Here is a 12,286-nt window from a genome sequence, read left to right as displayed (position 1 = left end):
AAAATAAAAGAGAAATTAAATTGTGTGTACAAAGCAACCATTTCACAACTACACAGGGACAAAATCAAAATAAAACTACGGAAGCGAGATAAGAAAACAAAATGCTTTTCTTCAGGTTGGTGGCAAAGTATATTTCTCAAAATCTTTGCATAATAGTTAGCCAAAAGGCAGTTATAACCTTTTGTGCCAATCTACTCTAAATGTAGCAGATTCTAAGGATACAGTAAATGTTTACAGTTAAATCTGTGTTATAATATTAAGAGCAGCTATGCTATACAAATGTTCTTAAGAATTCATAAAAAGAGCCTACAGAAAATACACATATTTATTCCATGTGAAGAGCACTGCATCTAAATTTCTGAAGTGATCTTTCAGAACTGTAAGTGCACATATTAACAAAATAACTATGTCAGGTCTATAATTCACAGCTTACACAAGTAAAACAAGTGACAGATCTCTGGGCAGTTGAGGTGCCCAGCATATGATACATGTGACTGCCTTTAACTCCAGAGCAAATTTTAAACTTTTTCCAGCTTTTGTCAATAATGATTAGCACTTCAGTAAAAACACTAAAGAAATGAAATTACAATGCCAACACAAATCAAATCTCCTGTTACCAAAAATCCTTCTTCACCAGAAAGATGAAGCTTGACAGAGATTAGCACACTGAATATATTTAAGCTAAAATTTATTTCTTAAGGCAGTCTGCAGAGAATAGCTCAAAAGAAAGAATTTCTGCAAAGATTCCATCTATTCAGTTTCTCAAAGACTGTTTTTTGTTTACCAATAATTACCAAGATCTAATTGCAAGTTTCTATTCAGGATTTTTTGTTCTGATAGAGTAAAAATTCAAGAACAACCAATTAAATGTTCTGTACTCCCTAATAATACAAGTGCAGACCATGAGGTCCTAGATAATAATTTACCCAGCAGGCCCTCAACCTCTTTATAAAAGGTTAATTCACACACTCAAACTTAACATGACTAGCTATTAGTCAACTCTGTACTGGTGCTACCTTGAAGGCAGCAAACCAGCAGCTATTGCTCTAGTCTCCAAATAATGAACAGGGGACTCACTATCAAGAAAACAGACCTCTTGAAAGTAGACGACAGGACCAAGAAGCTGAATAGAAAGGAATCAGGGATAATAATGTCATTCTCATTTATAACCTTATTCTACTAGAGCTCAGAGTCTCAAAATCTGTCACAGGTAGAGACAGTAAGTGAAAAACTCCCTACAGATCTGATAAAGAAAAACAAAAACAAGAGTCTGGAACACTTGTTTAGAGAAGACAGGTTAAGAACAGCAATGAAGTAACGCACATAACTAGACTGATACCTAGCTGAAAATATACAGAGGACACTTCACTATCAATCAGATACCAGAAAAATAAAAGGAAGGCTATTAAGAATCTATATTGTGTAATGTTAATTTAGCATTTGTCAGAAGTACAATGAAGTGGTATTTTATACGTGATAGAGGGTTATAACACTGAAGTGTCTCACACCAGATTACCTCCTCTGTTACCACAGACACTGTAGCCAAAAGATAAAAGAAAATCAGCTAATTCCTCTCAAGATTTCTGTTTGGCAATAAACATTCTTGTCATTCACTCTAGGCTTTTAACCATATTCTGCTAATTCTCAGTTGGTTTTAGACATCCTCCTGAAAGCTCTGAAAGCTGCTTTACAATCTGGCATGCAACACTACATAAAGCAGTTGTAAAATATTGACATTAACATTGTATTTTGCATCTTGTTACGCTTGACAAAAACAAAAGACCAGATGGTTTGTACTTTCCAATAAAAACAGATTAGCTATGCAATTTAAAAGATGTCCAAGACTTAGTTACTAGTGAGTCTGAGCGCATTTCTTTTATATGAAGAAAGTGTATCAACTGAAATTAAAAGAGACATCAATCTAATAGGTAAACAAAACAGCAATTTATGGCTATTTATGGTTATTTATTGGAATTCACTGGGCTGATGTTGCTGAAATTTTATCTGTTAAAACATCCTGCCAATATCAAATCAACTAGTTTTAAAAAAATTAATATTACTACAGTATTTTATACCCTGTATATAACAGTAATTTTGAGATTATTATACTGAAACTAGAAAAGAAACCTATTCTACTGATTTATGTCAGAAATAAAGTTGAGATTTTCACTGCTAACTCAAAACATACTACCTAAGGGATTCCATAACAGTTCATAAAATGTCTTTGTTTTTAAAAGGTATGGTCTGTGGTATGTATTTTCTACGAAGAAATAGAAGAACACATGTAGCATCAGATGTGTGTACTTTAAGAAACTGTGGAATGTGAAATCCACAAATCCAAATAAAGCAGGTGGTATAATTTGGGAGGGAGGACTGAATTTAAGTTTAATGACATTACCAGGTTATCCTACCAGACTAATTCTCACTCACTGCATGACTTCAATGAAGCTCTCAGTCCTCATGCTGATTTCGATTTAGTTGAAGTGCTATTTGATGTGTTTCATCTGGAGTTTTATTCACTTCAAACTACACTTCATTTACCCAGGCTGCTGCTGTACTCATTTGTTTTTCTACTTTATTACTCACAAATTGGTGTTGCTTAGTTTAGATAAATTGTTGGAATAAATTCATTTTATAAAGTTTTTTATTTAATTAATAAATAAATAAGTCATAGAAAGAGATCACATCACAGGAAAAGAGTGAGAAAACTATCAAAGCACACTAGACCACAGTATTACAGTAAGTGTTGGTCTAACAATATCTCCTAATAAATGCCAATAGATGGTTTGCTGTTCTAAGGCAGGACCATTCCCTTGCCTCCACTCCCCAAAACTATAGGTCTTTCCAGTGGGGCATGCATGGTAGTACAATGCATTTTCAAAAGAAAGAGACAAAGAATAAAAAGAGGCAAATTGCATGAGAGAATCCAAGAATGCACAAGACAGAGAATGCAAGGGCAAGACCAGGAACACGAGACAGAGTGTGAGGGCAGGTGTGAAACAGTGCACGAGGAAAAGCACAAGAAACCAAGTGTGAGCGAGCAAGAGACAGAGCACAGCGAGCACAAGCACGCGCAGAAGAGCACAAACACACTCATGAGAAAGCAGCAGCACTTGAATACCATTAACTTGTCAGATGACAGATGTCTTTAAAAATTAATCTCTAAAATAATTTTTTTGATTTTGCACAACTGCGCCTGGGGTTTACAATATAGTAAAGAAATCTAAGTTTGCCATTCAACACTAATTTATTCTTACAGTTCGCTAACCAGGATTACTAACCAGAGCTTAGTGTTAAATGTCAGAAAATGAAAGGAAAGGTTGTCAATTGTAAAGTCCTGAAGTACTCTGATTAGTGCTGATTATAGGGTATCCTGGAAACATTTATTTTTTATGTTACAACACAATGTTACAACACAACAGCAATTAATTTGAAGTCGTTAATACTTTTGTAAACTATTGATAGAAAATATGACAAAGTCAGTTAGGCTGCTACCACCTGGTGGTGTGCTGATAATGTTAAAACCTATTTACATTTAACATGGTATCACAGCTTGTGAGAGAAAAATTAGTATATTCTTTACATGACACTAAGAATAATCATAGATGTAGACTTTTTTTGTATAATCCATTAAGGTTTCACAAACAAATGTATCTTAAAATTAGCTATACAACACAATGTTTGAAGCCAAAGTATTTAACCAGCAACATGCTTTTTTATTAATTTGTCACTTTATGTAAAATTTTTTTGCATGTACTTAGTCATAAAGTAATGTTACAGACAGCTACTGCTCAAAATGAGGGATAAAGAAAACTAATACCTTGTCCCAAGTATTGCCAAAATGCATTTTCCTGAAAATAGTTTTTATAAATGTAACCTATTAATATAAACTATTACACACTGACATTTATGATCACAAGATTTGAACTGTAGAGATAAATTTAAACACTGAATTTCCATGGCATTTAAGGCTAAAAAAAATTATATAGCACATTTCATAATAAAGTACAGAACTGTTTTCAGAAGAAAAATATTTCTATTTAACATCTGAACTACTACAAACAGTTTAAATATCTCATCACAGTGTTGAAACACTTCCAACTGTAATAAGAAACAAAGGAAAGTGTAGTAGAAACGCTGTGGGTTTGGGTTATTTGGGGGGTTTACCCCCAGATTGTTGTTTTTTATTTGGTTGAGTTTAAAAAAGAAAAAGCTGACCTATTCAGTTAAAAAAAAAATCAAGCTTGCCATCAGTATGTAACTTCAGCTTTTGTATCAGCTCAAGAAAGAATGGTAACTGGTTCCAGAAACCTACAAGGTCTAGAAGAAAGCCATTTACCACAGGGCTTCTGTATCACAGAAATGCAGAGTTGGAAGGGACCCACAAGGGTCATTGACCTTAAGTGACTGGCCCATACAGGGACTGAACCAGTGACCTTGGCATTATTACCACCATGCTCCAGTTCTCTCAGCCAAACAAGGGTCTACAGTGTTTATTGACAGATATCCTTACAAAGAAACCCATGAATAGCAGAATATGATAGAGGAGACAGAGAAGTTTACAGATATATGAAGCTTGGCATTTTTAAATCACTCATAAAAAATGCAAATGTAATTGTGCACATGACTTAAACACACTGTACAGGCTTAATGCTCACCAATATTTGTGGAACTTGATCAGCTTGCCATAAACAGCAGTACTGAATGAGGGGATAACCGGAACAGGGATGCAGTATAGTCCTTTACTGTCCAAAGAAGTCAGTGCTGCTTGAAAACCAAATATCTGGAACAAATTCAATTGGTCAAATGGTATACTATCACATGATTAGATTACTTTCAAGATATTTTATAACATAATATATGTATTTATAAATATACTCAGTAAATATTAAATAAATTGCGTATTATTTTTAGATAATTCATTTTCCCCAAACATAAATACAGCTACAAAAAAATCTACCTCAAATAATGCCCTAGAAATGCATGTAAAAATATTTTCTTTGCTCAAAAAGTGTTAACTACAGTCTGTTGAATTTTAAAAAATGCTGAATTACAATTTTTCAATTCAAATACTTCAGTCTATATCCTTTAAACTTGCAGATTACATGCTGCCTTTCATATGAAGTAAAATCACTTTGAGTAATTATAACAACACTGGTACAAAAGAGTGGTATTTAAGGAAATCAGAAGGTTCCCTTCAAAGCTTTTTTTCATAGTAAGAGCCTGCCTAAAGAAAGATTCACCACAAAAATTCTTTATGATATTTCCCTGTTCAGTATGGCAAACAAACTGATGTAGAGTTGCTTTTTAACATGCTCTACCATCCTTCACAAGAACAGGACACTTCAGCCACTATTAAAGCTGGCAAATAAACCCTTTAAAACTCAAAGCTGATGTCCAACTTTTGCTACTAAAAAGTTTTCTGAAGAGAAAAAAAATCCTCTCAAACTGAAAAACATACAGATGGCTTGCAGTACTGCAATTCCCATCACTTAAAATGTGACAGAAGGTAAACATGTCACCCAGAATACTGAAAGCTTGCCATGCAATTCTGGAACAGTTTCTTGGATGTAGATCATAAAGATTTAAATAATTAAATTTTTACTAAAAATATCAGCATGGAAGTGAAGAGATAACTGGGAAATTGTGAAAAATTAACAGTAGTAGTAGTAAATATTTATGTTTTAGTAGCACCCAAAAGGTTTCACACTGCCTAAACACATCCTGAAAGGCTGGAAAGGCCTGCTTTAAAACTCCTCCTCAGAGCAGATGGTAACTGAACCATCTCAAAATAGTTTTCCATACCATAGGCTTCCCTCAGCCTCACAGTAAGAGATCCTCTCATATAATGCATCTTTAATTGAGAACATTCAGAGATCTGTCCTCTTATAATGAAAAACAATTAAGTTCTTTGTTAGCAGTTTTTGCTTGCATATCTTCACTATGGTGCTTTTGCTCTATCAATACTACTAGTGATGGTTTTTCCGCTAACATCCCATCAAGTTTGTAAGTGTGTTTTACAGCAATATACGGATCATAAGAGCATTCTATCAGATGAGGAAAAAGGTTTCTTTCTGAATTATTTTAATTCAGTCTTGTCACGAGAACCTTGGGGCTTCAGTTTGCAGTTTCCTCACATGAAGCTCTCTGTGCGTATTACAAAACACTTGGCTCAAGTCAGAAGCAGCAATCCCAAACAACAACATTCTGTGAAATGTGTTTACTCTATGGCCTTTTAGATTAGCTGAAAACATTCTTACAGGAAACCTGCTAACACTTAGGATTAACTATACGTACACAATCTTTTTTCAGCACACTGCAGTAAGAAACACATCTCAGGCCCTCATTTACCTTCAGATAGCAGTGTGAGTAACAGTAGTGAAGCAGGTTGTCGGATGGCTGGCCAAGGCTGCTGACCACGTGCACCAGTTGTTCAGCATACATCGGCACTGAGTGCTCCAGGTTAACCTTATCCACCAAAATTCGGATGGAAGGTAAAGGCCGCAGGGGCTGGAAACTTGCAGCATTTAGCAATCCACTTAAGTTCTAGGGCGGGGGGGGAAAAAATCATGTAATAATTATATTACAGATGTATTACAGATATATTATTTATCATATCTGTATGTTCTTACCTAAACATGCAAGAGAATCTACATGTAATAAAGTATTTACCGATACCATGGCATTATACTATGAATCCTCAAATCTTCTCAAAATATTTTCTTTGAAGTTTAAAATAATCAACTTTTTATCTGGAATTGTCTTGGGTGCAGGTGTCCAGGTGCTGGTAGTCAGGGGTAGCCTCTGTGAGGGGACACCAGGGGCTGTCCCAGGCCAGGTTCAGCCCATTCCAGCTAGTGCTGCAGGAGCCCCTCCACAAGGCACAGCTGAGCTCCTCAGCCAAACTGGGGCCACCTCTGTGCAGACAGATTTTAGAATGGGCAAAAATGTCACACAGGCTGAAAAGACTTGGAGAAGAAGTGAGAAGCAGCGATATGAAAAGCAAGGGCAGAGAAGGAGGGGAGGCAGTGGTGCTCCAGGCACCAGAGCACAGAGTCTCTTCCAGCCCATGAAAGAGACAACACAAAAGCAGACATCCACACTGCAGCCCACGGAGGCCCCCATGCTTGAGCAGGTGGATATGCCCTGAAGGGTATTGCACCCTTGAGGAGAGCCCATGCTGGAGCAGATTCTCCCTCAAGGACTGAAGCCTGGAGGAAGGACTTGCAGTAAGGCAGAACAGTGCAAGAATGAGGTAGTGCCAGAGATCAGCTTTACAGACTGACCCCCATCTTCCATTCTCCATCCCCCTCTGTTGTGGGATGGGAGGTAGAAGAGTCAGGGAATGACAGAGTGAAATTGAGTCTGAAGGAAAAAGAGGGATAGGGGATATGTATTATTTGAATTCTTAGCAATAAGTTAAATTATTTGCACCAAGACAAGCTTGTTTTGCTCATACTAGTAATTGGTAAGTGATCTCCCCCTCTACCTGACCAGTCCCATTCTTCTCCCCCATTCTGCTGAGGAAGGGGAGTGAGAATAGCTGGTAATCATCTGCCAGCTGGCCGATGCCAAGTCAAAATATTTCATCCTATAAAATATTTGTTTACCTTTTTATCACTCCAAAGCACTGTCACCATAATAATCTCATGCTGATCTAGCCTTTACACTGTCATCTGTTATGTATTCACAGTTATGCCAGGTATCTCAGCAAAAGAAGATGCCTTTCCATAGAAAATAAATACCACAATTTTAGACATCAAAGTCTATTTTTATGGTATCCATTAAAATGGAGTACTGCATCCAGCACAGGTTGGACATGGGCATACCAGAATGAGTTTGTTGGAAACAAAGTGGTTATGGGGTTAGAGCACATGAGCTCTGTCTCAGGAGAAACAGAGACAACTGAAGTCATTTGGCCTGGAGAAGGCCAGAGAAGGATCCTACTGCTGTCTACTGCGACATACTGGGAGGGTACAGAGAAGAGAGAGACAGAAGAGGTGCTAATTCAGTGCTTGACAGAACAACCCCTGGAACATCCTGCTCTTGCTTTGACCAGGACATTGAACTCCTGCAGAACACCTCCAAACATCTCTTCCAATCCAAATTACACTACAAATCTAAAAATTTTATTAAATATGCATCAAAATAGGACAATAAGTTGATGTATGTACAATTTTCAATCTAAAATTCAAAATCATTATTTTAAATAAGGTTGGCTTCATTCAAGAAATGTAAATTGAGACTCCAAGTAATGAGTACACCAACCAAAAAGTTCACTGGAATTCAACTTCTTTGCCTCAAACCTACAACAAACATGGGACTGTTCTCCCATTATAAAGATACCATCTGCCCATGCCCATAAGGTGAAAAGCACCACCACCCATTGCACTACTCAGTGCAATGTATTAGAAAGTGCTAAAAAGGAAAAAGCCTTTCTGAGCAACCTGTTCCAGTGCTTCACCACCCTCTGAATAATGGATTTCTTCTTAACATCTAAACTAAGTCTGATCTCCTTTAGTTTAAAACCATTGTCCCTTGTTCTGTCATTATCTACCTGTACAAAATTCCCTCTCCCTCCTTTTTAGAAGCCCCCTTCAGGTACTGAAAGGCCACAGTGAGGTCTCCTCGAAGCATTTTCTTCTTCAGGATGAGCTATCACAGCTCTCTCAGCCTATTAGATGAAATATTGGACAAAAATTCCTAGAAATTTAACTCAAGACTTGATGGGGTTTTCTCTTCTTCCCACTCCTTCCTTATGCATAAAACACTTTCCAGCCTTCGGCATGAGAGATAAACCTACTGCAAGTCTTCACTACAAGCCACAGATTTATCCCTACAGTACCTCAGCTTTGTGCATTGAAGAAGGTGACCTATAAGAACAAAACCAGTATAGGATTCTTCAGCTGGCATTATACTACGCATATCCAAAAGATAAAACTAACAAAGGCTGTTAGGAAATTTCTGTTTCTCTGAGCTAGTCATTCAGCAGTTCAATGCCCAAGTCCTGCTGACATCCTGTCTGGAACTAGCACAGAGCTGGCTGTTAACATCTATGCAGTCTCTATCAAGCCTATGTATTAAAAGATTTCACACTTTACCAAGCTTGTACCTCCACAACAGGTACTCTTCTGATCAAAAGATCAGATCAACTGCTTTTTCATTTGCTTGATGCTTTAAAATCTTTTTTATTCATAAGTATTTTTCCTATCCTTACACAAGACCTTCACTTTCCAAGTCTAACTAGTCAGACAGCACTCCTTTTAGGTATCTGAATTTAAGGCTCGCGGGCACCAAACTACTCCAGGACTCAGTGATACCTCCAGCACATGGAATAATAGGCCAGTAAGAAAATGCATATATATATATGTACATATATATATATATATATATAATAGCACATACTGATATAAGGAACTGAATTATTATCTGTGCATACATACCTTCTCACCCATGATTATGGGCAGCAAGTGGTCTAGTAAATTGAATTCTGCCACAGGGATTATAATTGTACACTTAAGAACAGTGAACGTTGTAAGTCTAGTGGGAATGTATTCTTCCAGTGATGCTATTTCTTCTGAGCTTGGCATAGTTCTATTTCCATCCATAATATCTACAATAAATCAAGATTACATATGTTTCACTAAAATATATAAAGTCGATGTTTTAGAAATGCCTAGGGACTAGCAAAAAGGGCAAAGCTCCCCCCACCCCTTCATAGTTAATAATGTTATTCCACACTGGTTCTACCTAAGGCTAAATGCAATACTAACTGGATTTTCTCTACCTGAAATCTGTATTGCTCTCAGAAACCCATCTTAACAGTTTACCATAACTTGTTTCCATGCATTTTCATCCTGTATGACTATTATTGTGAACTAATAAACACCAATATGAATACTTTCTTCTCTAAGACTCCAAAATTAAGCTAGAGTAGACAATGAAATAAGCCATTCTTACTCAACATGAGGCTTATGACTAAAACAAAGGGCTTTCAAAGTGTCTGAAATTATCTCAAAAGTATATCCAACACTGATGGGGATATTGTTACTAATTTATCTTTATTTTACATTTTGCTCTTTGGACTCAAAATCCCCAAGAGGTTTGGAGTTTTAACTATTTGAAAGCTGCACCTTCAAGAGCACTAAACGGAGTCTGGTTTAATTAGTATATTTGTGTATATGCAATAGGAGCAAACCTGGCTTAGTTTTGCTGTATGGTTCATACTCATGTTCCAGAGCACAAACTATCATTTTCATTATCCGGTGTACTGCGCTGCTATCCAGTCTAAGATTGAGTGGACCCACAATGAGGCTTTTTGTCGACATCTCCTGAACATTTCCCAAATCTTCACTCTTTACTGAAGAAAGGTCTTGCTGATTCCCAGAAACTACAAGAAGTTTTATAAAAAGTTACACAAAACAATTGGACATAATAACATTTTTTATCAGCTACTTCTGTTTCAAATTCTGTGATCAAAGACTCATAAACATACAGAAAAATATAACAATGCAAATATAATACATGAATATACAATGACTGGTTTAACAGGTTTTAACAAAATTATTCCTGGTAAATGCAGAGCAAACAGGACAAATTTCTGCCTTGCTTCCAAGCACAATACAACTTAGGAACTCTTCCATGAACTTCCTGTTTCTCAAATTTGGGACTCTTTGGAGGTGTCTATACTTCTATGGCAACTTAACCCCACATGTCAGTGACAGCCGCGGTGTTCAAAACTTGCTACAGCTTGTCACCAAGATATCCATCCCTAATAATCAAGGAAAAGGTGTGGTGCAAAGACACATGACAGATCTGGGCCCTTGAAAGGTGAGCTGCCTTGACAAGGTTAGAAGAACCAGACTGCCAACTAAGATAAACCTTTCCTTCCATTCACATTTACCACCATTCACTGATGTACAGGCAGCAAGAAAGAAAATTTCTTATATCATTATGTCTCAGACTGGTTTTTTTTAAGAGCCAACGGAGATAAACAAGTAGTTTAGTAAAGTAGGGTAATAAGGTAGACCAAAATCACACATTCACTGTATCCAGGCTACTCATCAGCTACCAAACAGCATGACTACTTCTCTAAACATACTTCACGGAAATTCTTCAGTTAAATCATGCAGATTTCAGAAGCTCAAGCTTTCCTGTCACATATGACTTGTAAAAATATACCCCCATCCCTCTAACATACTTAGTTTGCAGAACTTCACTCTGATTTTTTTTCCTAATAGATCACTTTGAAAGTGTCTTCATTGCTTTGACACAAGCACTAAACATTAAATGTCTTGCTGACCATTACATAAATGAACAGTCTGACAAAATAAACATCAAGATTAAATGGATTCTGAGACTACAGAAGGGCAATGGAGCTGGTGAAGGGCCTGGAGCACAACACTTATGACGAGCAACTGAGGGTGCTGGGGTTGTTTAGCCTGGAGCAAAGGAGCTCAGGGAAGACATTATTGCTCACTACATCTACCTGGAAGGAGGGTGTAGCAGGGACAGGAGGTCAGTCTCTTCTCCCATGTAAGAAGTTACAGGATGGGAGGCCTCAAGTTGTACCAGGGGCAGTTTAGATTGGATATTGGGAAAAATTTCTTTACTGAAATTGGCTACAGGCATTGGCACAAGCTGTCAAGGGAAGCATTGTAACCACCATCCCTGGAAGTGTACAAAAAATATAAGAAAGTGGCACTTGGGGACACAGTTTAGTGGTGAACATGGCAGTGCTGGATTAACAGTTGGACCCAATGACTTAAGAGTTCTTTTCAACCTTAACAATTCTATGATTTCTGGTTGCCCAAGAGGAATCCAGTCTTTTGTCTCTCTCCTTTACTGAACTCTTTTCACTGCACTCATTCAAAACAGTCTTTATATTGAGGGAAGTTGAACTTGGGGGAAAAGGAAGCAAGGACAGGGGTTTATTTCCCTTATGTTTAAATCATACTCCATAAAACACTGTTGCTTCTAAGCACTGGTGAGGAAAAAGGTCCTCAAATAAACAGACTATGCCAAATTTGATGCACAGCTGGCCTAATGCTCTGCAGGTCTTTAGAGGCTTATACACTCAGCAGAAGAATTAACTTTATCCTTAAAAGCTCAACACAAGTTGATGGTGAGAGCATTTATAGCCTCTGCTTCCCTTGGTTTGTCATTTTTCTGAGAAGAAAAAGAACAATAAAAGAAAGATAAAAGGACAGAAGGACACTACCTTATAAAGCCTATTGAAATCTTCAGCTGGAACTGAGTTACAACCTTTTGAATAAATCCTGGAAAA

At 37.1% G+C, this 12,286-nt stretch overlaps 1 protein-coding gene across 4 annotated transcripts in view; it reads right to left on the bottom strand.

Annotated features, from left to right (window-relative positions):
* The window catches only part of VPS13B (vacuolar protein sorting 13 homolog B), a 436,535-nt gene that overhangs the window by 352,475 nt on the left and 71,774 nt on the right, over nt 1–12,286 (bottom strand). For all 4 annotated transcript variants that reach the window (XR_014226320.1, XM_082279593.1, XM_082279594.1 and 1 more), the window contains exons 13-16: nt 10,199–10,390; nt 9,444–9,613; nt 6,352–6,546; nt 4,659–4,783 (exon numbers count right to left, since the gene is read on the bottom strand). Coding sequence is in view for 3 of the 4 variants with exons in the window: in XM_082279593.1 (XP_082135719.1) it covers nt 4,659–4,783; nt 6,352–6,546; nt 9,444–9,613; nt 10,199–10,390 (682 nt within the window). In the remaining variant the exon portion in view is untranslated. The remainder of the gene's footprint in view (nt 1–4,658; nt 4,784–6,351; nt 6,547–9,443; nt 9,614–10,198; nt 10,391–12,286) is intronic.

The sequence above is a fragment of the Coloeus monedula genome (genome assembly GCF_965178545.1).
Source record: "Coloeus monedula genome assembly, chromosome: 1".
NCBI classification, from domain to species: Eukaryota; Metazoa; Chordata; class Aves; order Passeriformes; family Corvidae; genus Coloeus; species Coloeus monedula.
This window is presented reverse-complemented; position numbering and strand designations above follow the sequence as displayed.